Here is a 27,045-nt window from a genome sequence, read left to right on the forward strand (position 1 = left end):
ACTTTCAGATTTTTCACCATTAGTGTATAGGAATGCCAGAGATTTCTGTGCATTAATTTTGTATCCTGCTACTTTACCAGATTCATTGATTAGCTCTAGTAGTTTTCTGGTCGCATCTTTAGGATTCTCTATGTATAGTATCATGTCATCTGCAAACAGTGACAGCTTTACTTCTTCTTTTCTGATTTGGATTCCTTTTATTTCCTTTTCTTCTCTGATTGCTGTGGCTAAAATTCCAAAACTATGTTGAATAAGAGGGGTGAAGAGCTTCCCTGGTGGTGCAGTGGTTGAGAATCTGCCTGCTAATGCAGGAGACACAGGTTCGAGCCCTGGTCTTGCAGGATCCCACATGCCACAGAGCAACTAGGCTCGTGAGCCGCAACTACTGAGCCTGCACATCTGGAGCCTGTGCTCCGCAACAAGAGTGGCCGCGATAGTGAGAGGCCCGCGCACCATGATGAAGAGTGGCCCCCGCTTGCCACAACTAGAGAAAGCCCTCGGACAGAAATGAAGACCCAACACAGCAAAAATAAATAAATTAATTAATAAACTCCTACCCCCAACATCTTCTTTAAAAAAAAAAAAAAAGAGTGGTTAGAGTGGGCAACCTTGTCTTGTTCCTGATCTTAGTGGAAATGCTTTCAGTTTTTCTCCATTGAGGACGATGATGGCTGTGGGTTTGTCATATATGGCCTTCATTATGTTGAGGAAAGTTCCCTCTATGCCTACTTTCTGCAAGGTTTTTATCATAAATGGGTTTTTAAATTTGTCGAAAGCTTTCTCTGCATCTATTGAGATGATCATATGGTTTTTCTCCTTCAATTTGTTAATATGGTGTATCATGTTGATTGATTTGCACATATTGAAGAATCCTTGCATTCCTGGAATAAATCCCAGTTGATCATGGTGTATGATCCTTTAAATGTGCTGTTGGATTCTGTTTGCTAGTATTTTGTTGAGGATTTTTGCATCTATGTTCATCAGTGATATTAGCCTGTAGTTTTCTTTTTTTTGTGACATCCTTGTCTGGGTTTGGTATCAGGGTGATGGTTGCCTTGTAGAATGAGTTAGGAAGTGTTCCTCCCTCTGCTATATTTTGGAAGAGTTTGAGAAGGATAGGTGTTAGCTCTTCTCTAAATGTTTGATAGAATTCGCCTGTGAAGCCATCTGGTCCTAGGCTTTTGTTTGTTGGAAGATTTTTAATCATAGTTTCAATTTCAGTGCTTGTGATTGGTCTCTTCATATTTTCTATTTTTTCCCAGTTCATTCTTGGCAGGATGTGCATTTCTAAGAATTTGTCCATTTCTTCCAGGTTGTCCATTTTATTGGCATAGAATTGCTTGTAATCTCTCATGATCTTTTGTATTTCTGCAGTGTCAGTTGTTACTTCTCCTTTTTCATTTCTAATTCTGTTGATTTGAGTCTTCTCCCTTTTTCCTTTTTTTTTGCGATATGCGGGCCTCTCACCGTTGTGGCCTCTCCCATTGCAGAGCAAAGGCTCTGGATGCGCAGGCCCAGCGGCCATGGCTCACGGGCCCAGCCGCTCCGCGGCATGTGGGATCCTCCCGGACCAGGGCACGAACCCGCTTCCCCCACATCGGCAGGCAGACTCTCAATGACTGCACCACCAGGGAAGCTCCTCCCTTTTTATCTTGATGAGTCTGGCTAATGGATTATCAATTTTGTTTATCTTCTCAAAGAACCAGCTTTTAGTTTTATTGATCTTTGCTATCGTTTCCTTCATTTCTATTTCATTTATTTCTGATCTGATCTTTATGATTTCTTTCCTTTTGCTAACTTTGGAGTTTTTTGGTTCTTCTTTCTCTAATTGCTTTAGGTGCAAGGTTAGCTTGTTTATTCAAGATGTTTCCTGTTTCTTAAGGTAGGATTGTATTGCTATAAACTTCCCTCTTAGAACTGCTTTTGCTGCATCCCATAGGTTTTGGGTCGTCGTGTCTCCATTGTCATTTGTTTCTAGGTATTTTTTGATTTCCTCAGTGATCACTTTGTTATTAAGTTGTGTATTGTTTAGCCTCCATGTGTTTGTATTTTTAACAGATCTTTTCCTGTAATTGATATCTAGTCTCATAGCGTTATGGTCGGAAAAGATACTTGATACAATTTCAATTTTCTTAAATTTACCAAGGCTTGATTGGTGACCCAAGATATGATCTATCCCAGAGAATGTTCCATGCGCACATGAGAAGAATGTGTATTCTGTTGTTTTTGGATGGAATGTCCTATAAATATCAATAAAGTCCATCTTGTTTAATGTATCATTTAAAGCTTGTGTTTCCTTATTTATTTTCATTTTGAATGATCTGTCCATTGGTGAAAGTGGGGTGTTAAAGCCCCCTACTATGAATGTGTTACTGTCGATTTCCCCTTTTATGGCTGTTAGTATTTGCCTTATGTACTGAGGTTCTCCTATGTTGGGTGCATAAATATTTACAGTTGTTATATCTTCTTCTTGAATCGATCCCTTGATCATTATGTAGTGTCCTTCTTTGTCTCTTGTAATAGTCTTTATTTTAAAGTCTATTTTGTCTGATATGAGAATTGCTACTCCAGCTTTCTTTTGGTTTCCATTTGCATGGAATATCTTTTTCCATCCCCTCACTTTCAGTCTGTATGTGTCTCTAGGTGTGAAGTGGGTCTCTTGTAGACAGCATATATATGGGTCTTGTTTTTGTATCCATTCAGCCAATCTGTGTCTTTTGGTGGGAGCATTTAATCCATATACATTTAAGGTATTTATCGATATGTATGTTCCTATTCCCATTTTCTTAATTGTTTTGGGCTTGTTATTATAGGTCTTTTCCTTCTTTTGTGTTTCTTGCCTAGAGAAGATCCTTTAGCATTTGTTGTAAAGGTGGTTTGGTGGTGCTGAACTCTCTCAGCTTTTGCGTGTCTGTAAAGGTTTTAATTTCTCCATTAAATCTGAATGATATCCTTGCTGGGTAGAGTAATCTTTGTTGTAGGTTTTTCTCCTTCATCACTTTAAATATGTCCTGCCAGTCCCTTCTGGCTTGCAGAGTTTCTGCTGAAAGATCAGCTGTTAACCTTATGGGGATTCCCTTGTGTGTTATTTGTTGTTTTTCCCTTGCTGCTTTTAATATGTTTTGTTTGTGTTTAATTTTTGATAGTTTGATTAGTATGTGTCTTGGCGTGTTTCTCCTTGGATTTATCCTGTATGGGACTCTCTGTACTTCCTGGACTTGATTAACTATTTCCTTTCCCATATTAGGGAAGTTTTCAACTATAACCTCTTTAAATATTTTCTCAGTCCCTTTCTTTTTCTCTTCTTCTTCTGGAACCCCTATAATTGGAATGTTGGTGCATTTTATGTTGTCTCAGAGGTCTCTGAGACTGTCCTCAGTTCTTTTCATTCTTTTCTCCTTATTCTGCTCTGCAGTAGTTATTTGCAGTATTTTATCTTCCAGGTCACTTCTCTGTTCTTTTGCCTCAGTTATTCTGCTATTGATCCCGTCTAGAGTATTTTTAATTTATTTTATTGTGTTGTTCATCGTTGCTTGTTTCATCTTTAGTTCTTCTAGGTCCTTGTTAAATGTTTCTTGCATTTTCTCTATTCTGTTTCCAAGATTTTAGATCCTCTTTACTATCATTATTCTGAATTCTTTTTCCGGTACACTGCCTATTTCCTCTTCATTTGTTAGGTCTGGTGGGTTTTTTCCTTGCTCCTTCATCTGCGGTGTGTTTTCTGTCTTCTCATTTTGCTTATCTTACTGTGTTTGCGGTCTCCTTTTTGCAGGCTGCAGGTTCGTAGTTCCCATTGTTTTTGGTGTCTGTCCCCAGTGGCTAAGGTTGGTTCAGTGGATTGTGTAGGCTTCCTGGTGGAGGGGACTAGTGCCTGTGTTCTGGTGGATGAGGCTGGATCTTGTCTTTTTGGTGGGCAGGTCCACGGCTGGTGGTGTGTTTTGGGGTGTCTGTGGACTTATTATGATTTTAGGCAGCCTCTCTGCTAATGGGTGGTGGTGTGTTCCTGTCTTGCTAGTTGTTTGGCATAGGATGTTCAGTACTGTAGCTTGCTGGTCGTTGAGTGAAGCTGGGTGTTGGTGTTGAGATGGAGATCTTTGTGGGATTTTCGCTGTTTGATATTATGTGGAGCTGGGAGGTCTCTTGTGGACCAGTGTCCTGAAGTTGGCTCTCCCACCTCAGAGGCACAGCACTGACTCCTGGCTGCAGCACCAAGAGCCTACACGGCTCTCTAGCTTCCTATCCCAGCTATACTGAATTCCTTGCGGTTCCCTTGATTCATTCGCCAATTCACGCTGCCCCGCCTGTTTGGAGCATTTTTATATAGTTTGTGGCTATCTACCTGTATTTACATTTATATTCAGGGTCTTTAATAACATTAAAAACTGCATAGTAAGCATTCTCAAATGCATGATGCTTTTCTTTTGTATCCATTAACTACTAGCTAACAGCTACCTTAGAGGAATCCTTAGTTACTTCCTAGGTGGAAAATGGCAGTCAGAATTTGATCTGAAAGGGAGATGTCTGGATGATTTTCTTGATTATCCAGAAACGTCTGTATAAATGACTTGCTCATGATTTATCTTGTAGTTAGGTGCCATAAGTGAACCAGTCTAAGTCTACATTCAACAAGCCAACGTTCAAATCAGTCTCCTATTCTGTGCAGAAATCCTCTGTGCTAACACATCCACGATGTGGTTGTCCAGCTTCTGCTTGAAATCTCTAGTGCAAGAGAATTTGCAAAATCACATGGTAACGTCCCAGATGGGAACAGTCCTAATACCAAGCTGAAGTTCCCCTGTACTTAGACCCCATGTTTCTGATGTTGTCTTGTGTTTTTCAGGTTGTCTTATTCCTCTACTATGAATTGTTCTTCAAATTAAGAACTTTTATGTCCCCATTAAGTTTCCTCTTCTACAGATTAAATATCAGTATTTATTTCAGCCTTTTCCCATAGTGCTGAACTCAGGGCCCCACGCTGTCCTGGCTGCTTTCCTCAGCAAGGCCTTCAGTTTGTCATTGATTCTCTTAAAACGTGGTACCCGTAACATTTAGCGTAGATTGGAACTATTACTGATACTTTACTGTACCCCAAAGTTGCATTGGCCTTTTTCAGAATTAAATTACTAATGAAATAAACTAAAATTCCTTCATCCTTATACATGTGTTGTTAAGGGATCCTCCTTGTCTTTTTGTTTGTTTGTCCATTCATTCATTCTTATATTCAACATTTTTTTCTCGTAGGCATTTCCTTTTGGGGTTAGCTACTTATTTAAGCAATTTGTATATTTGAATTTCTGTTTTAAATTCCTGCAAATTTTGTAATCCACAAATTTAATGAGAACATCTTTAATGCCTTGATTTGAGGTATTTGCTTACTATTGCTAGATTATGGAAATTTTAGATAAGCAAAGCATGGTCCCTTCCTTTTAATTGTTCAAAGTCTAATAATTAAGTAATTGAATACAATAAAATAAGTGCTGACAAAATTTCCACAAGACACAGGGGAAATGAAATTATTAGATCTGTGTTATAGAAAGTCAGTTCTGTTGCAAAATGCTGAGAAACTGCTTAATCGGATACTGTAATAACATAAAGTAGATGGTTGGATCAGTAGCAGAGTGATTACAGTGCAGAAGGATTCAGGAAGTGGAATTAAAAGGAGTTGGTGAGTCACTCCCTGGATGTGAGAGGTAAAACAGGCAGTGGCATCTAGGTTTTACCATTGAAATGGGAAAGACAGAAAGAGAAATATGTTTGACAGGGAATGAGCTGAGTTCAGTTGTGGGGATGGCAAATTCAAAGGGCCTGTGTGGTACATGTCATTGAATATGTACAAGAGATAGTTTAGAGCTTATTTGAGAGATCTGTGTTAAAAATGAAATATTGAGCATAATCAATGTATACATTGTGGGAACCATGGGGAGAAGTTGATATTGCTGAGGGAAAGCATCTAAAGTAAGTAGGGGACCAAGGATGAACCATGTAAGGGATGAGTGGAGGAAAAAGCCAAGGGAAGAGCGAGCTTCAAGGAGGGGGTCACTAATGTAAAAGCTTCTTATTCATTGTTTGTTTATTGTCTCTCTTCTGGTCTAGGATACAAGCTGCTAGAATATAAACTTTAGGATGGTGGGAAACATACATGTCATTCTTATTCTCTACTGTATTCTTTTTTTTTAACATCTTTATTGGAGTATAATTGCTTTACAATGGTGTGTTAGTTTCTGCTTTATAACAAAGTGAATCAACTGTACGTATACGTATATCTCCATACCTCCTCCCTCTTGCATCTCCCTCCCACCCTCCCTATCCCACCCCTCTAGGTGGTCACAAAGCACTGAGCTGATCTCCCTGTGCTATGCAGCTGCTTCCCACTAGCTATCTATTTTACATTTGGTAGTATATATAAGTCCATGCCACTCTCTCACTTCGTCCCAGCTTACCCTTCCCCCTCCCTGTGTCCTCAAGTCCATTCTCTACGTCTGCATCTTTATTCCTGTCCTGCCCCTAGGTTCCTCAGAACCATTTTTTTTTTTTTTTAGATTCCATATATATGTGTTAGCATACAGTATTTGTTTTTCTGTTTCTGACTTACTTCACTCTGTATGACAGACTCTAGGTCCATGCACCTCACTACAAATAACTCAATTTCGTTTCTTTTTATGGTTGAGTAATATTCCATTGTATATATGTGCCACATCTTCTTTATCCATTCATCTGTTGATGGACACTTAGGTTGTTTCCATGTCCCGGCTATTGTAAGTAGAGCTGCAATGAACATTGTCGTACATGACTCTTTTTGAATTATGATTTTCTCAGGGTATCTACTGTATTCTTAGCACATGATTGGCAAGCAGTTGATATTTGTTGAGCAAATAAATATAGGAATGTGTGCATTTATGCAGGATAGGACAAAAGGACAATAAGGCCTTCTATATATCTTTGGAATCCTCTGCCATGTAGACATATATCACTTAATCAGTCAGTATTCGTTGAGTAAGGTTTTTTGACCATCTAAAAAACTTTCTAAATAGTATTAGCCAGTCCCTTCTTCTCTGTTATATCCAGAAGAGATGTATGGTATTGAGAAGACAGAGTACTAAAACTAGCTATCAAGATATCTTACGTTGCATCCCAGATATGTTGGCTGCTTGACTTTCTGGGACTCAGTTTCCAAGTCTACACGATGAAAGTATTGGACAAATGATCTTTAAGAGTTCCTCCCCTTTTAACATGCTTTTATTCTAGGATATCATGAAATATTATTTCAGATACTTCGCTGAAATACACATATATAGTATATCAGTACTCCCCCAATCTACTACTTCAGAAATTATATACAACAAAGACAATGATAAAGTAATGGTTGAGTAGCTTCTATCTGACAAGACCTCCTGCAGATATACAATGACAAACTATGAATAAAATACAGAAAACTACTACTTGGAGGCTCTGGTAAGTGAACAGAAATCAGCATGTTTTAGAGGGGAGTGAAAACTTAGAGGAATGACAGAGTGAATTTCCTATTTTGCGGGCCTTGTCCTGAGGTCAGTGAAATTATGGCATTGATGGTATAGGACAGCTAACATTCTGGTGAAAAGCCCACTTTCTCTCTGGTGGGAGGAAGGGCTTGGGGAACCAGAGAGCCAGAGGAGGGGAACCTTGATTCTGTATATAACCCTGAATCTCTGGCTGACTCTTGACCCATGATTGCATGGGAGAGACTGGGAGCAGTCAGAGCTAAGGTCTGAGCTGCCGTGCACCTCAGATGTTACAGAGTTCGCAGTTTAAGTCTGAACAAGCCGTTTCCTTGTAAAACAGAACCATAACACTCTTCAAAGATGTGTAATAGAATTCAGTTTCTGGACATTCACAATGTCCAGGAAACAGTCCAAAGTTAAGCCAGGATATTATGACCCGTTCTCAAGAAAAAAGACAATCAGCTCCCTTTCCTCAGCTGCCGCTAAGGTGCTTGGTCCTTCTGAGGAAGCTAAGGCCGCGTTGGGGTGCAGCCCTCACTTCGTCTGGTGACTAGCATCGCTCCTGGCAGCACCTGGCTAGCACTCACCCGCACCATGGCCTCCGTCTCGGAGCTCGCCTGCATCTACTTGGCCCTCATCCTGCACTACTGAGGTGACGGTCATGGAGGATAAGATCAATGCCTTCATTAAAGCAGCAGGTGTAAATGTTGAACCTTTCTGGCCAGGCTTGTTTGCAAATGCTTTGGCCAGTGTGGACCTGCCCCAGCAGCTGGTGCTGCCCCAGCAGGAGGTCCTGCCCCCTCCCTCAGTGCTGTCCCAGCTGAGGAGAAGAAAGTGGAAGCAAAGAAAGAAGAATCTGAAGAGTCTGATGATGACATGGGCTTTGATTTTTTTGACTAAACTAAACTTCTTTAGTAACACAAAAAGCTGGGCTCTTTGCAAAAAACAAAAGACAATCGGCAGTTGCCAACCCCAAGATGACTCAGATGTTCACGTGATCGTACAAGATCTTTCGAGCAGCTGTTTAAACTGCCCAACTTTCCATAAAGGAAACTATGCTTAAAATGAGACAAAAGACAGGAAACCTCAGCAGAGAAATAGAAAACATTAAGAAGAGTCAAATGGAACTCAGCATTTTTTGAAAAATTTGTATCTGAAATAAAATATCCACTAGGCTAAATGACAGAGGACAGAAACAGTAAAATTGAAATTAGAGCAATAGAAATTATTTGGAGAAATAAAGAGAGAAGAGAAATTATGGAAAAATAAACAGAGCCTCAAGAATATGTGGAACAATATCAAAATATCTAGTATATATATAATTACAGATCCAGGAGAGAATAGACAGAATAGGTAGAAAAAATATTTAAAGAAATAATGTTCAGAAACTAAAAATTTGGTGAATATTCTGAATTCAAAAAACTCAGCAAGCCCCAAACAGGATAAGTATGAAGAAAATCATGCTAGGCACATCATAGTCAGACTGTCAATGAACCATGATAACATGAAGATCTTGAAAGCTGCCAGATAAAAACAACACATTACATACACAGAGACAATTCAAATGACCGTGGACTATTCATCAGAAATCATGGTGACTAGAAGACAAAACTTTTAAAGTGTTGAAAGGAGTAAAACCTATCAAGCCTGAATTCTGTATCTGGTGAAAGTATCTTTCAAGGAGGAAGGTGAGACAACGTTTTCGGATAAAAAGAAGCTAAGAATTTGTCACCAAGAGACCTTCACTACAAGAAATGTTAAAGGAAGTTCTTCAGACTGAAGGGAAATAATACCAGAGGGAAACCTGAATACTCAAAATGATTGAAGAATATTGAAAATGGTAAATTCTAGGTAAATATAACAAGCTATTTTTTTTCTTTTTAGTGTCTTTAAAATATGTATGACTACTTAAAGCAAAAACAATGGCATTGGGGGCTTCCCTGGTGGCGCAGTGTTTAAGAATCTGCCTGCCAGTGCAGGGGACACGGGTTTGAGCCCTGGTCCGGCAAGATCCCACATGCCGCCGAGCAGCTAAGCCCGTGCACCACAACTACTGAACCTGCGCTCTAGAGCCTGTGAGCCACAACTACTGAGCCCGCGTGCCACAACTACAGAAGCCTGTGCTCCACAACAAGAAAAGCCACCACAGTGAGGAGCCCGCACACAGCAACGAAGACCCAATGCAGCCAAAAATAAATAAATATATAAATAAATTTATTAAAAAAACAAAAACAAACTATGGCATTGCCTTTGTGGTGTTTATAGTATATGTAGACATATTACGTATGGAAACTATGTCATTAAAAATGACTGGGTGTGGTGTGGCTGAATGGATATAGATTAGTACCGCTTCAAGGTTTTTACATATTACATAATGTGGGCTAATATTTAAATTAACAATATATATTATAATCCCTAGAGCAGAGTTTCTCGAACTTGGCGCTGTTGACATTTGGGCTAGATAATTCTTTGTTGTGAGAAGCTGTCCTGTGCATTGTAGGATGTTTGGCAGTATCCCTGGCCTGCCACTAGATGCCAGTAGCATTCTTCTCCTCCAACCCCAGTAGTCTTCAGTCATTGACAGATGTTCTCTTGGGGCAAAATCACCCCTAGCTGCGAACCATTGTCTTAAGCAGTCACTTCTTAAAAATGTTAAGAGGTATAATTAAAAGATTAATACATTAAAGTGCAATTCTAAAAAGTATTTAAATAATTCAAAAGAAAGTGGGAAAGAAGAAACAGCAATAAAAACTGAAGGGGCAAACAGAAAATAAATGCTAGACTAAAATCCAGCTGTATCGATATTTAATATTGGTGAGCTAAATGCTCCAATTAAAAGGCAGAGACTGTCAGAATGAATTAAAGAAAAAAGCAAGGGAGTTCCCTGGTGGCCTAGTGGTTAGGATTCCAAGGCTTTCACTGCTGAAGGCTCGGGTTTGGTCCCTGGTTGGGGAACTGAGATCCCTCAAGCTGCGTGGTGTGGCCAAAAAAAGAAGAAGAAAAAAGCAAGATGCAAATATTGCTGTGTACAAGAGATGCATTTTGAATATAAAGAGACAGATTGAAAATAAATGGGTGGGCAAAATGTGCCATGAAAATAATAAGTATAAAAAAGAAGTAGCTTTATTAATTCCAGATTAAAAAAAAAACTTCAAGACACAGAATATTATCAAATAAAGAGGGTCATTCCATAATAATAAAATTCATCAGGACAACATAATGATTTATATATAAAAATAAATATTTATGCCTGATAGCCAAAATTGATGGAAATGAAGAAATAAGCAATTCTGTGATGATTGTAGATTGTTTAAACTGCCCTCTCAGCAAGTAATAGAACAACTAAACTAAAAACAACAACAAAACAAGTAGAGACAGAATCTGAACAACACTCTCTGATGTTCATTGAATACTACTTCCCAACTTCTGCACAATAAACAACATGCAAGAGCACATGGTATGTTTTCTAAGAGAGAATATACGCTGGGCTATTAAATAAATATCAATAAATCTAAAAGGATTGAAACCATACAGTATATAATCCCTGATCACAAAGTAATTATATTAGAAATCAGTTAACACTAAGGTATCGAGGAATACCCAGAGTATTTCTAAATTAAACAACATGCTTGTAAATAATCTGTAACTCAAAGATGAAATCAGAAAGGAAATTAGGAAATATTTTGAACTGAATGATAATATCAAAATTTGTAGAATATGGCTAAAGCAGTGTTTAGAGAGAAACTTATAATGTTAAAGTGCTAATATAAAACAAGAAGGTAGGTCTAAAATCACCGACTTAAGCTCCAACTTAAGAAACTGGGAAAAAAATGAGCAAAGTAACTTGAAAGAATGAAATGATAAAAATAAGAGCAGAAATGAACAAAATAACTAGAACTAATAAGTTTAGCAAGGTTGCTCGGTACAAGTGTACAAAATCTAACTGGCAATAAGCAATCTTAAAATGAATAAAGTACTTAGTAATACATTTAACAAAAGGGCAGGATCTATACAAAACACAAAAGAAAACACAAAACATTGCTGAGAGAAGTTAAAGGACATCTAAATAAAAGGAGAAACACATGTTCATGGATTGGAAGACAGTATGGTTAAGATCAGTCAGTAATGGGCTGAGTTATGTAAAGGACCCAATAGTAAATACTTTAGGCTTTGAGGGTCATGAAATCTTTGTTGCAGCTGCTCCACTCTGCTGTTACAGCATGAAAACAGCAATAGATAATATATCAATGAATGGGTGGTGCTGTGTTCCAGTAGTATCTTACAGGCATACCTCATTTTATTGCATTTTCATCTTATTGTGCTTTTCAGATATTGTGTTCTTTACAAATTGAAGGTTTGTGGCAATCCTATGTCAAGCAAGTCTTTCAGTGCCACTTTTCCAACAGCATTTGCTTACTTCATGTCTCTGTTGCATTTTGGTAATTCTGAAAATATTTCAAATCCTCCACCAGCAGAAAGATTATGACTTGCTAAAGGCTCAGATGATGGTTAGCATTTTTTAGCAACAAAATATTTTAAAATTAAGGTATGTACATTTTATTTTTTTAAGACATATTGATGTTGCGCACTTAATAGACTACAGTATAGTGTAAACATAACTTACATGCATTGGGAAAGCAAAAAATTTGTGACTCGCTTTGTTGCAATATTCACTTAATTGCAGTGGTCTGGAACCAAACCTGCAATGTCTCTGAGGTATGCCTGCATTTACAAAAACAAGCAGGAGCCTGGATTTGGCTTGTGGACTGTAGTTTGCTGACCTCTCATTAAGATGCTAATTCTCTCCAAATTGATGTATTGATTCAGTGCAACTCCTGTCAAAATTCCAATAGATGTCTTTGTAGAAATTGCCAAGATTATCCTGAAATTTATATGGAACTGCAGAGTTACTAGAATAGCCAAAACAACTTTGAAAAAAAATAGCTAAATTATTTACATTACTTGATTTGAAATTTTACTATCAGGTTACAGTAATCAAGAGAATGTAGTATATTGGCTTAAGGATAGATATATAAATCCATGGAACAAGATAGAGGGTCTAGAGATGAACTCTCCCATTTGTGGTCAATTTTTGCCAAAGGTGCCTAGACAATTCTATAGGTAAAGGAGAGTTTTTTTCAACTAATGGCATTGGAACAACTGGACTGATAAAAGATCTAGACCTTTACTTCCATCCACAAAAATTAACTCAAAATATATTATAGACCAAAACATAAGAGCTAAAGGTATACAATTTCTTGAAGAAAACACAGGAGAAAATATTTATGACCATAGATGAGGCAAAGATTTCTTAGATAAGACACTAAAAGTGACCGAAAGCAGATTAGTGATTTCCTAGTATTGGGTGTGGAGGGGAAGGTAAGGACTGCAAAGATGCACAAGGGTATCCCAGCAAACACCATGTAGGATAATCAAAAGGAAATTTTTACTTAGATGTATTGAGTTCAGCTGTTGAACAGTAAGGCAAAGAGAATATCACAAAATTAACCAAAGAGAAAAGACAAATTACATACATGGTGAAACAAAATTAGAAGAGAAAAAAAACAATTTGATAAAATTAAACATCTACTTATGATAAAAGCTCTTAGCAGAGTTGGATTTGAAAGGAATTTATTTAATCTGATACAGGGTAGGTACAAAAACAAAAATATACAAAAAGCAAATCTTTCATTTGACAAAGATGCCTACCATTGCTACTCATAGCTGACTCAGGAAGACAAGAAGGAAAAATAAAAGGTATTAGGATTGAAATGAAAGAAGCAAAATTGCTATTAGTTGGGTTTTTTTGGCCATGCAGTACGTGGGATCTTAATTCCCTGATCAGGGGTTAAACCTGCCCCCCTGCATTGGGAGCGCAAAGTCTTAACCATTGGACCACCAGGGAAGTCCCTGCTCTTAGTTGTTGATTATATGCTTCTCTACATAGGAAACTGAAAGAATCTTGAAATTGTAGGCATTTCTCTACACCAAACATAATTTTGAAGACATACAACTAAAATGCCGTAAAAATATAATGTTCCTAGGAGTATATCTAAGAAAAGATATGAAAGATGTTTATTGAGAGAATTTTAAAACTTTATTGAAAAATTAAGAAAGCTTTGAAAAGTGGAGGGACACTATGCTCATAGACAAGGATATTAAATATTATAAAGATGTCTCCAAATCAATCTATAAAGTCAGTGGCATCTTATTAAAACACCAGTGGGTTTTTAAGTGGAATTTGATAAAAGTTACATGAAAGAGCAAAGGATCAAGGGGAACCAAGGTTCTCTTGAAGAGCAAGAAGGAGGGAAGAGGATTCTAGGAGACTTAGCCTACTAAATACAAAGTTTATTCTAAAAGCCATGGATGGACTTGCTGCAGCTAGACAAGTGGGACAGAATAGAGAGGCCAACGTGTGGAAAGTTAATATTTGACAGAAGTGGCATTGCAGGTCAATGAAGAATCATAGCATTCTCTGGAGTAGGAAATCAGTAAGTAATACCTAATTGTGAAAAATAGCCAAAAATTAAAAAAAAAAACAAAAAACAGCTGAAAGAGTTGAAAATGGTTGCTTCTGGGGAAAGGGAATTAGATGATGTGTTAGCAGGAAACAGGTAACTTCCTTTTTAAAAAATAATTTTTTAGAAACTGTCTTTTAAATTAGTAATGTGAATAACTGAACAGTGAAAAAATTTAATTAAAAAATATTGTATCTTGTAAAAGGATTTTTTTTTAAAAATACATTTATCAAACATGCTTTGGTTTATCCTCCTGATACTACAAGCCATGGCCAGCATGTTAGGGCAACTCTGATTTATAGGAACATATTGAAATTTACATACACATAATTTTGTTTGTTTTTTGCAGTGCAAAGCTTTTTACAGTCTTTAAGTGATTTTCATTTTTGATATTAGAAATAAGTTGTCATTTGATAGTTTTATGTTGTATACTTTTGGTTCTTAGCATACTGAGTTTGAAATTATTTCATTGACTTCTAAGTATAATCTTTCTTAGTATTAAGTTGTTATTGCTTTAAGAGAGATGTTAACAGTCTTTCCTCATTTTTCTCTTTTTTTAAATAACTGAAATGAGAGGGGTTTGATGTAAGTATTAGCAGTGTTCTGTTCTGGTTAAGCATCATCTGGAGTTTTAGTCTTCCTGTTGCTGTACTTTAAGAGTACCATTAACAAAGTAAATGGTACCAAGACAAGAAGGAATGAGATGATGTTGGCCCTGATATTCATAAATATACTTAATATATTTAACTTGGAGAATAGAAGACTAAGGGAGAAACAACTCTTTCATATATTCCATAAGATGTCATGTGAAATGGGGAACTTGTACTGAAATCACAGTAAACAACAATAGAGGAAGTTACAGAGCAATAAGTTTTGCTCAATAGGAGGAAGAACTTTCTAGGAACTAGGGATACCTAGCACTGTAGGAAGCTGGCTCTGAAGCGTGGAGCTCCTTTTCTGTGGAAGTATTTAAGTATGGGCTAGGTATCCTTCTATTAAATTCCTGTGAGATGGCTTCTTCACTGTATGAAAATTGATCTCTAAGCTTTAAAAGTTTTCAGATTATTTTGTGACATTGAGATACTTGCTTAGCTTTGAAGTATTTTGTGTTTTTCAGACCAGTGAATGGAGGTTAAGCTATGTCAATAAGGAATTTGCTGTTTGCCCCTCTTACCCACCAATTGTCATAGTACCCAAAGCCATCGATGATGAAGCTCTTCGGAAGGTAGCTACGTTTCGACATGGAGGACGCTTCCCAGTACTCAGCTATTATCATAAAAAAAATGGAATGGTAAGTGAACAATAAATACTACTGCTTAATCGACTGGAAGACTTGATTTGAGGTTCTTAGAAATGTTCCCCTTTTCTGTGTACCTGTTCATTGAAGTGATTAGTCTCTCCCGCTGGGACTTCTGTTATTTAAGCTTTAGGGAATCAGGAGTAGAGTGTTTTCTGTGATCAGGACATGACTTTGAATTCTTTCCATGATGCTGCTTAACCTTAGAAAAGCCCAAAGAAGTGTATCTTTAGGACTCAGTACAAAGGGAGCTAATGTTTAGTTTATACTTAAAATGAACACTCTTAGGTAGAAAAATAAATTTCTCTGACCGGAATAATGGTATGATACTTTATTTTAATTATTCTCACCAGATTTTCCTGTGAAATGTAAATTGAACAGACGTTTTTATTTTCAGAAGGGAAAAGAGTGACACATGTCATTAGTCACAACTTAAGTAAACACAGGAGTCAGGAATTGAATAGGCAAGTGCTCACTGTGTGTTCGTTTCCTAAATATTTTCGAAGTTTATTTCTCTCTTCTTATTTTCTCTTTGTCAGTAAACTCTGCTTCTCATTTTGAATCCAATAGTAAATGAGTGGGTAAGTTATAGCTATCTTCCATTTTCCTTTTTCCCCTGGTAGTAAGTCAAGTGTAGATATTTAGGATAAAGGGATTTCTAGAAATCAGGTCACCTATCTTGCCTGCTCAGCAGTATTTCTCTTCACTAGGGTTCACCATAAAGCATTTTAACAACTCATAAAATATATTATTGCGTCCAGTTACATGGTAAGTGCAGTCTGAGAGTTAGCCATTGTCATCCTCTGGATGACCTTCCTTATGTTAAATTTCAGGGTAGTTAAGATAACAGTATGTATTATGGCACTGGTCCCCAACCTTTTTGGCACCAGGGACTCTTCATGGAAGACAGTTTTTCCACTGAAAGGGTGGGGGGTGGCTCAGGCGGTAATGCAGGTGATGGGTAGCAGCAGATGAAGCTTCGCTCGCCCACCTACCACTCACCTCCTACTCTGAGGCCTGGTTCCTAACAGGCTGTGGGCTGGTACCGGTCTGCGGCCTGGGGGTTGGGGACCCCTGTATTATGGGACGAGCTTGAAATAATTCTAAACCATTCGCCAGGGAATAGATCAGTATAACAGATATTGATTTCTTGAGAAAAGTTTCAAAAGCAGACTTCGAAGTATGTAGTTTTTGGTCTTTGGAGTCAAGTGGTTAAGTCCTGGAATACTGGAAGAAGGCCACTGGAGAATAAAGAATAAATAAGTAGTTTTCAAGATATTGAAAGTGATTCCCGAAACAAGAATAATAGTACATAAATTTTTTTTATTTTACCATCGGTGCCTTTTCTCTTTATAATTCTTGATAAAACCTGCCAACCCTAAGTTTATGTAGTTGAAGCCAAAGTTTCCTGGTGTGTAGGCTGTTATCATTATCTAAATTACAGGCCCAGATCTGCTGGATAATTAATTCACTGACTAAATGAATTGTAATATTTGATCTTAAAGAGGAACTATAATTTATTATGTGAAAGTATTTTGAGATAGTAGGAAGAAAAATCATGTAAAAGTGCAAGTCTTGTTTTTGTTTTACAATGATTAACTATTGTCAATACATAGAAACATTTCTTTGTTTTAGGATCAAATTCATCTCCAAAGTGACACACAATTTTTTTATTCTTTTAAACATCTTTATTGGAGTATAATTGCTTTACAATGGTGTGTTAGTTTCTGCTGTATAACAAAGTGAATCAGCTATACGTATAACTTATATCCCTGTATCCCCTCCCTCTTGCGTCTCCCTCCCACCCTCCTTATCCCACCCCTCTAGGTGGTCACAGAGCACCGAGCTGATCTCCCTGTGCTATGCGGCTGCTTCCCACTAGCTATTGGTTTTACATTTAGTAGTGTATATATGTCCATGCCACTCTCTCACTTCGTCCCAGCTTACCCTTCCCCCTCCCTGCATCCTCAAGTCCATTCTCTAGTAGGTCTGCGTCTTTATTCCCTTCATGCCCCTAGGTTCTTTTTTTTTAAACAGAGAACAGGGGTCTTTATTTATTTATTTATTTATAAATTTATTTATTTATTTTGGGCTGTGTTGGGTCTTCGTTTCTGTGTGAGGGCTTTCTCTAGTTGTGGCAAGCGAGGGCCACTCTTCATCGTGGTGCACGGGCCTCTCACTATCGCAGCCTCTCTTGTTGCAGAGCACAGGCTCCAGACGCACAGGCTCAGTAGTTGTGGCTCATGGGCCTAGTTGCTCCGCAGCATGTGGGATCTTCCCAGACCAGGGCTTGAACCCGTGTCCTCTGCATTAGCAGGCAGATTCTCAACCACTGCGCCACCAGGGAAGCCCCCACCTAGGTTCATCATGACCATTTTCTTTAGATTCCATATATATGTGTTAGTATACGGTATTTATTTCTCTCTTTCTGACTTACTTCACTCTGTATGACAGACTCTAGGTGCATCCACCTCACTACAGATAACTCAATTTCATTTCTTTTTATGGCTGAGTAATATTGCATTGTATATGTGTGCCACATCTTCTTTATCCATTCATCTGTCAGTGGACACTTAGGTTGCTTCCATGTCCTGGCTATTGTAAATAGAGCTGCAATGAACACTGTGGTACATTACTCTTTATAGAATTGTTTTTTGAGATACTCTTAATGTAGCTAATTCATTTCTGCTTTCAGAAACTTTAAAAAGCAGCTACTGTTAAATTTTAGACTCTATTGTCCTTGTAGGTTATTATGCGAAGTGGTCAGCCACTCACTGGCACAAATGGGAGACGGTGCAAAGAAGATGAGAAGCTGATAAATGCTACCCTCAGGGCAGGAAAGCGTGGCTACATCATTGACACCCGACCTCTAAACGTAGCTCAGCAAGCTAGAGCCAAAGGAGGCGGCTTTGAACAAGAAGCTCATTATCCCCAGTGGAGGCGGATTCATAAGTCCATTGAGAGGTAAAAGATTTGGGAGACAGTACTGGACTCTTATTTGAAGATATTTAGAGTGGGTGAGCCCTTAGCTGTTCAAAAATCACAAGTTTTCAAATGAACCTTCATATTAACTTGAGTCAAAAATTGGCTGGATATCCTGTCCTTGTGTTTTTTGTTTTTTTTGCGATACGCGGTCCTCTCACTGTTGTGGCCTCTTCCGCTGCGGAGCACAGGCTCCGGACGCACAGGCTCAGCAGCCATGGCTCACGGGCCCAGCCGCTCTGCGGCATGTGGGATCTTCCTGGACCGGGGCACGAAGCCGTGTCCCCTGCATCGGCAGGCAGACTCTCAACCACTGCGCCACCAGGGAAGCCCTGTCCTTGTGTTTTATAAGATAAGCAGAAAACTTATGGTGGATGCTCAGAAGTGAGTTTTGATCAGATAGCATTTTTTCTCCGTTAGCTCTGAAATTTCATCACCATGAGGTCTGCTCCTCTACTTGTAGATCAGCAGTCACCAAACTTACTGAAAAGATATGCTACACATAATTATATTTTCCTAAGTCAAAAAGACTTAGACATTTAATTTCCCTGATACACACTTATTTTCACACCTTGTTTCCTCTACCTATATCATCTCCTTTATGCTTGCAATTAGTGGTTTATAATTGCTTCTGGGTGGGTGAGTGGGTAGGAGTTAAGAGTTAATAAAACAATGGGATCTGAGCTGGCCTTGGGCATCCCTGCTGTGACAGTACAGGTGTCCAGAGTTGATTCTGTGGGAACGGGACACAGATGTTAGTGATGCTGTTTTGTGACCTGTCACAAAAAGCAGTGCTGTGGCCCTCTTCTCAGTCAGATAATTCAGTTATGCAAACTGGGTTTAATCTGTTCAGTTGAGGAAGAGTTTACCATCGCAGGCATTTTAAGCATTTCACACTCATGTTTAAATATTAGTTTTTCAGTCTTTAACCCTATAAGTTATTATATAGCAAGGTAAATATTTTTATAGTATTTGGAGCTGCTTTTGCCCTTGGATATATATTGGAGGCTGAGTTTTTGATTTGGTTTCTTCCTTCATTGTTCTATGTTCTGTTTTCTTTCTTTCTTCTTTTTAACTTTTTCTTGTTTTTGAAAGGTATCACATTCTTCAGGAGAGCTTAATCAAACTCGTGGAAGCTTGTAATGACCAAACACATAACATGGACCGATGGCTCAGTAGATTGGAGGCATCCAACTGGCTGACTCACATCAAGGAGATTCTGACAACTGCCTGTCTGGCAGCTCAGTGTCTCGACAGGTAAAGTGCATCTCCAGGTTATAGAGTGGGCCACTCACACCAACAAGACTTCGCTTCCATCCAGACCTGTGGTTGTGTATCATGTTACTGTTCATGCCTGTCTGTATCTTATGTTTACATCATTTTACAAATAACTATAGAGGATAGTCAACGCCATTCAGTGTCAGTGAAGTATGTGTGTAGAGTCTGGCATTTAATTGATAATGTTTGTTGAATGAATGTGAACCATGTACATATACATGTCTTCCATGACAAAAATTTTTTAAGTATTAAAGGACCTATTTTTTTCTATAAAAATCCTTAAAATGTGAATCTACCAATTTTCCTTTTCTTAGACTGAAAAAGAATGAAAAGAAGTTTTCTTATTTCTCCTCAGAGGGCCAAACTTGGCCTTCAAGGAACTTTTGAAATAGCAATGAAAGGAAACATGTAATTTTGTTACACAGTAAATGATCCTTTCTAATGTCTCAGCTATCTTGTTACAAACTACTTGATATGTGCAGTTATATCTGGATCTCAAGTTGAGAAAACCGGATGGTAGTGATGTGAAGTATATATGAAGTGATTTTAGTTTATTCACTCAGTTGAAAGTTGCTAATCCTCGAGACTTGAGGCAGAAGACTTGAACAGGGGCAGAAGGATTGGTATAAGTTGTTGCAGAAGCTTAGAATGCCCTTTTCATTTATTTTTTCATTTTAAACCTGTTTTTTTTTTAAAAAATAAATTTATCTATTTATTTAGGGCCGCGTCGGGTCTTCGTTGCTGCATGAGGGCTTTCTCTAATTGCTGCAAGTGGGGCCTTCTCTTCATTGCAGTGCGTGGGCTTCTCATTGTGGTGGCTTCTCTTGTTGTGGAGCATGGGCTCTAGGCACGCGGGCTTCAGTAGTTGTGGCTCACAGGCTCTAGAGCTCAGGTTCAGTAGTTAGTTGCTCCGTGGCATGTGGAATCTTCTCGGACCAGGGCTTGAACCCGTGTCCTCTGCATTGGCAGGCAGATCCCTAACAACTGTGCCACCAGGGAAGTCCCACCTTTAAGTTTATTCGGTCCCATTTGTTTATTTTTGTTTTTCTTTTTTTTTTTATTGGAGTATAGTTGCTTTACACTGCTGTGTCAGTTTGTTTTTATCTTCATTAATGTAGGAGGTGGATTGAAAAAGATATTGCGTCAGATTTACGTCAGAGTGTTCTGCCTATGTTTTCTTCCAAAAGTTTTATAGTATCTGGTCTTATATTTAGTTCTTTAATCCATTTTGAGTTTATTTTTATATATGGTGTTAGAGAATGTTCTAATTTCATTCTTTTACATGTATCTGTCCAGTTTTTCCAGCACACTGAGGGGTTAATTGTAATATTTCCATGAAGACATGTCATAAGTGACAAGCCAGAAGCTGTGACTTGGGCTTGAGGTAGACGTTTTAGTACTATATGAAGCTCTGTAAGTAAAAATTTTAGATTCAACATTAATTAGACAGTATAATCAGACAATATAATCAGGACAGCAATTGTTAATGTGTCGACCACACATTTACAGATACTGGCGAGAAAACTGGCTAAATTATCAAACCCGAGAAGAAAATGCCTACTTTTGTTATTTCCTTAAGTCATCAAGAAGATTCAATTGTTCTCAGCTTTGATAAAAGGATATTGCCTACAAAAAATTTACATAGACAGTAGCATGCATTCTTAGATATGATGGAACAATTTAATTGATGATGTTGGGATCCCGTTTTCATACATGCATTGTTCTTTTTTTTTTATGACGTCTCTTTCCATTTATTCATCTGATCTATCCATTAATTCGTCTTTTTGATGCTTCCAAGCACATTACAGATCATTTACCTTTTTTTATTAACATTTTTTCTTTTTTATTCAAACACAAAGTCACAAAAATTATAATCATCCTCATCAGTTCACTCAGTCCCATGTAATTAATTTTTTTCATATTGATCTTTTGTTAGCACTTTTATGAATTCATCAGTTTTCCATTAGAGTTCTGAAAATGCTTATTCATTCAGTTCAGAAGTATAGTCAGTTACCAGAAACCTGTACTTGTCAGAGTCTTTTCCATGAATTCCTTGAAGATGAAATTCTTTTAAAGGAACATTTTTGAAAAAGCATCAGAGTACACCCAGAAATGTCTGTAAATGACAAAAGACTTAAAAATGACCACGGTTAAAGATTTGATGAAAGTTCATAATAATGCAATTGACAAGGAAATTTAGTTATTTCTGAGATGTACATTTTAAAGTAATAACTAGAATTATGACTTAAAACATTATACCAGAACATATAAGATTTTTAGAAATTTCTTGTAATGTCTGAAACATTTATATTAACATATTTCCATACAAATAACCCAAACAAACCTTAGTATTAGTTTTTTGTTTTGTTTTTTTATACAGCAGGTTCTTATTAGTCATCAATTTTATACACATCAGTGTATACATGTCAATCCCAATCGCCCAATTCAGCACACCACCATTTCCAACCCCCCGCGGTTTTCCCCCCTTGGTGTCCATATGTTTGTTCTCTACATCTGTGTCTCAACTTCTGCCCTGCAAACCGGCTCATCTGTACCATTTTTCTAGGTTCCACATACATGCATTAATATACGATATTTGTTTTTCTCTGACTTACTTCACTCTGTATGACAGTCTCTAGATCCATCCACGTCTCAACAAATGACTCAATTTCATTCCTTTTTATGGCTCAGTAATATTCCATTGTGTATATGTACCACATCTTCTTTATCCATTCGTCTGTCGATGGGCATTTAGGTTGCTTCCATGACCTGGCTATTGTAAATAGTGCTGCAATGAACATTGGGGTGCATGTGTCTTTTTGAATTATGGTTTTCTCAGGGTATATACCCAGTAGTGGGATTGCTGGGTCATATGGTAATTCTATTTTTAGCTTTTTAAGGAACCTCCATACTGTTCTCTGTAGTGGCTGTATCAATTTACATTCCCACCAACAGTGCAAGAGGGTTCCCTATTCTCCACACCCTCTCCAGCATTTGTTGTTTGTAGATTTTCTGATGATACCTATTTTGACTGCTGTGAGGTGATACCTCATTGTAGTTTTCATTTGCATTTCTCTAATAATTAGTGATGTTGAGCAGCTTTTCATGTGCTTCTTGGCCATCTGTACATCTTCTTTGGAGAAATGTCTGTTTAGGTCTTCTGCCCATTTTTTGAGTGGGTTGTTTGTTTCTTTAATATTGAGCTGCATGAGCTGCTTATAAATTTTGGAGATTAATCCTTTGTCCGTTGATTCGTTTGCAAATATTTTCTCATATTCTGAGGGTTGTCTTTTCGTCTTGTTTATGGTTTCCTTTGCTGTGCAAAAGCTTTTAAGTTTCACTCGGTCCCATTTGTTTATTTTTGTTTTTATTTCCATTATTCTAGGAGGAGGATCAAAAAAGATCTTGCTGTGATTTATGTCAGAGTGTTCTTCCTATGTTTTCCTCTAGGAGTTTTATAGTGTCCGGTCTTACATTAAGTCTCTAATCCATTTTGAGTTTATTTTTGTGTATGGTGTTAGGGAATGTTCTAATTTCATTCTTTTACACGTAGCTGTCCAGTTTTCCCAGCACCACTCATTGAAGAGACTGTCTTTTCTCCATTGTATATCTTTGCCTCTGTTGTCATAGATTAGTTGACCATAGGTGCGTGGGTTTATCTCTGGGATTTCTATCTTGTTCCATTGATCTATGTTTCTGTTTTTGTGCCAGTACCATATTGTCTTGATTACTGTAGCTTTGTACTACAGTCTGAAGTCAGGGAGTCTGATTCCTCCAGCTCCATTTTTTTCCCTCAACTGCTTTGGCTATTCGGGGCTTTTTGTGTTTCCATACAAATTTTAAAATTATTTGTTCTAGTTCCGTAAAAAATGCCATTGGTAATTTGGTAGGGATTGCATTGAATCTGTAGGTTGCTTTGGGTAGTAGAGTCATTTTCACAATATTGATTCTTCCAATCCAAGAACATGGTATATCTCTCCATCTGTTTGTATCATCTTAAATTTCTTTCATCAGTGTCTTACAGGTTTCTGCATACAGGTCTTTTGTCTCCCTAGGTAGGTTTATTCCTAGGTATTTTATTCTTTTTGTTGCAGTGGTAAATGGGAGTGTTTCCTTAATTTCTCTTTCAGGGTTTTCATCATTAGTGTATAGGAATGCCAGAGATTTCTGTGCATTAATTTTGTATCCTGTAACTTTACCATATTCATTGATTAGCTCTAGAAGTTTTCTGGTAGCATCTTTAGGATTCCCTATGTATACTATCATGTCATCTGCAAACAATGACAGTTTCACTTCTTCTTTTCCAATTTTTATTCCTTTTATTTCCCTTTCTTCTCTGATTGCCGTGGCTAGGACTTCCAAAACTATGTTGAATAAGAGTGGCGAGAGTGGACATCCTTGTCTTGTTCCTGATCTTAGAGGAAACTCTTTCAGTTTTTCACCATTGAGAATGATGTTTGCTGTGGGTTTGTTGTATATGGCCTTTATTATGTTGAGGTACGTTCCCTCTGTGCCCACTTTCTGGAGAGTTTTTATCATAAATGGATGTTGAATTTTGTAAAAAGCTTTTTCTGCATCTATTGAGATGATCATATGGTTTTTCTCCTTCAGTTTGTTAATATGGTGTATCACATTGATTGACTTGCGTATATTGAAGAATCCTTGCATCCCTGGGATAAATCCCACTTGATCACGGAGCATGATCCCTTCAGTGTGTTGTTGGATTCTGTTTGCTAGCATTTTGTTGAGGATTTTTGCATCTATATTCATCAGTGATAGTGGTCTGTAATTTTCTATCTTTGTAGTATCTTTGGTTTTGGAATCAGGGTGATGGTGGCCTCTTAGAATGAGTTTCGGGGTGTTCCTTCCTCTGCAGTTTTTTGGAAGAGTTTGAGGAGGATGGCTGTTAGCTCTTCTCTAAATATTTGACAATTCACCTGTGAAGCCATCTGGTCCTGGACTTCTGTTTGTTGGAAGATTTTAAATCACACTTTCAATTTCATTACTTGTGATTGGTCTGTTCATATTTTCTATTTCTTCTGGTTCAGTCCTGGAAAGTTATACCTTTCTAAGAATTTGTCCATTTCTTCCAGGTTGTCCATTTTATTGGCATAGAGTTGCTTGTAGTAGTCTCTTAGGATGCTTTGTATTTCTGCGGTGTCTGTTGTAACTTCTCCTTTTTCATTTCTAATTTTATTGATATGAGTCCTCTCCCTCTTTTTCTTGATGAGTCTGGCTAATGGTTTATCAATTGTGTTTATCTTCTAAAAGAACCAGCTTTTAGTTTTATTGATCTCTGCTGTTGTTTTCTTTGTTTCTACTTCATATATTTCTGCTCTGATGTTCATGATTTCTTTCCTTCTGCTACCTTTGGGTTTTGTTTGTTCTTCTTTCTCTAGTTCCTTTAGATGTAAGGTTAGATTGTTTGAGGTTTTTCTTGTTTCTTAAGATAGGCTTGTATAACTGTAAACTTCCCTCTTAGAACTGCTTTTTCTGCACCCCATACGTTTTGGATCATCGTGTTTTCATTGTCTTTTGTCTCTAGGTATGTATGATTCCCTCTGTGATTTCTTCAGTGATCTCTTGGTTATTTAGTAACGTATTGTTTTTTTTTTAAATCTTTATTGGAGTATAATTGCTTTACAATGGTGTGGTAATTTCTGCTTTATAACAAAGTGAATCAGTTATACCTATACATGTGTTCCCATGTCTCCTCCCTCTTGCGTCTCAGTCCCTCCCACCCTCCATATCCCACCCATCCAGGTGATCACAAAGCACCGAGCTGATCTCCCTGTGCTCTGCGGCTGCTTCACACTAGCTATCTATTTTACGTTTGGTAGGGTATATATGTCCCTGCCACTCTCTCAGTCACAGCTTACCCTTCCCCCTCCCCGTATCCTGAAGTCCATTCTCTAGTAGGTCTGTGTCTTTATTCCCATCTTAAATCTAGGTTATTCATGACATTTTTTTTCTTAGATTCCATATATATGTGTTAGCATACGGTTTTTGCCTTTCTCTTTCTGACTTACTTCACTCTGTATGACAGACTCTAGGTCCATCCACCTCACTACAAATAACTCAGTTTCGTTTCTTTGTATGGCTGAGAAATATTCCATTGTATATATGTGCCACATCTTCTTTATCCATTCATCTGATGATGTACACGTAGTTTGTTTCCATCTCCTGGCTATTGTAAATACAGCTGCAATGAACATTTTGGTACACGACTCTTTTTGAATTATGGTTTTCTCAGGGTACATGCCCAGTAGTGGGATTGCTGGGTCATATGGTAGTTCTATTTGTAGTTTTTTAAGGAACCTCCATACTCTTCTCCATAGTGGCTATACCAATTCACATCCCCACCAGCAGTGCAAGAGTGTTCCCTTTTCTCCACACCCTCTCCAGCATTTATTGTTTCTAGATTTTTTGATGATGGCCACTCTGAGTGGTGTGAGATGATATCTCATTGTAGTTCTGATTTGCATTTCTCTAATGATTAATGAAGTTGAGCATTGTTTCATGTGTTTGTTGGCAGTCTGTATATCTTCTTTGGAGAAATGTCTATTTCGGTCTTCTGCCCATTTTTGGATTGGGTTGTTTGATTTTTTGTTATTGAGCTGCCTGAGCGGCTTATAAATTTTGGAGATTAATCCTTTGTCAGTTGCTTCATTTGCAAATATTTTCTCCCCTTGTGAGGTTTGTCGTTTGGTCTTGTTTGTGGTTTCCTTTGCTGTGGAAAAGCTTTGAAGTTTCATTAGGTCCCCTTTGTTTATTTTTGTTTTTATTTCCATTACTCTAGGAGGTGGGTCAGAAAGGATCTTGCTGTGATTTATGTCATAGAGAGTTCTGCCTATGTTTTCCTGTAAGAGTTTGATAGTTTCTGGCCTTACATTTAGGTCTTTAATCCATTTTGAGGTTAAATTTGTGTATGGTGTTAGGGAGTGATCTAATCTCATACTTTTACACGTATCTGTCCAGTTTTCCAGCACCACTTATTGAAGAGGCTGTCCTTTCTCCACTGTATATTCCTGCCTCCTTTATCAAAGATAAGTTGACCATATGTGTGTGGGTTTATCTCTGGGCTTTCTGTCCTGTTCCATTGATCTGTCATTCTGTTTTTGTGCCAGTACCATACTGTCTTGATTACTGTAGCTTTGTAGTATAGTCTGAAGTCAGGGAGCCTGATTTCTCCAGCTCTGTTTTTCGTTCTCAAGAATGCTTTGGCTATTCGGGGTCTTTTGTGTTTCCATACAAATTGTGAAAGTTTTCGTTCTAGTTTTGTGAAAAATGCCAGTGGTAGTTTGATAGGGATTGCATTGAATCTGTAGATTGTTTTGGGTAGTAGAGTCCTTTTCACAATGTTGATTCTTCCCATCCAATAACATGGTATATCTCTCCATCTATTTGTATCATCTTTAATTTCTTTCATCAGTGTCTTATAATTTTCTGCATACAGGTCTTTTGTCTCCTTAGGTAGGTTTATTCCTAG

The 27,045-nt window shown here is 37.8% G+C and overlaps 1 protein-coding gene and 1 pseudogene across 1 annotated transcript in view; both read left to right on the plus strand.

Annotated features, from left to right (window-relative positions):
- The window catches only part of MTMR9 (myotubularin related protein 9), a 73,502-nt gene that overhangs the window by 21,812 nt on the left and 24,645 nt on the right, over positions 1-27,045 (plus strand). The window contains exons 4-6 of the mRNA XM_027088035.1: positions 15,117-15,290; positions 18,043-18,260; positions 19,374-19,535. Of these exons, the coding sequence (XP_026943836.1) occupies positions 15,117-15,290; positions 18,043-18,260; positions 19,374-19,535 (554 nt within the window). The remainder of the gene's footprint in view (positions 1-15,116; positions 15,291-18,042; positions 18,261-19,373; positions 19,536-27,045) is intronic.
- Positions 6,734-8,729, plus strand: LOC113610168 (60S acidic ribosomal protein P1 pseudogene; annotated as a pseudogene).

The sequence above is a fragment of the Aethalodelphis obliquidens genome, unplaced genomic scaffold (genome assembly GCF_003676395.1).
Source record: "Aethalodelphis obliquidens isolate GAN/ISIS:26980383/991018 unplaced genomic scaffold, ASM367639v1 scaffold61, whole genome shotgun sequence".
In the NCBI taxonomy this organism is placed as follows: domain Eukaryota; kingdom Metazoa; phylum Chordata; class Mammalia; order Artiodactyla; family Delphinidae; genus Aethalodelphis; species Aethalodelphis obliquidens.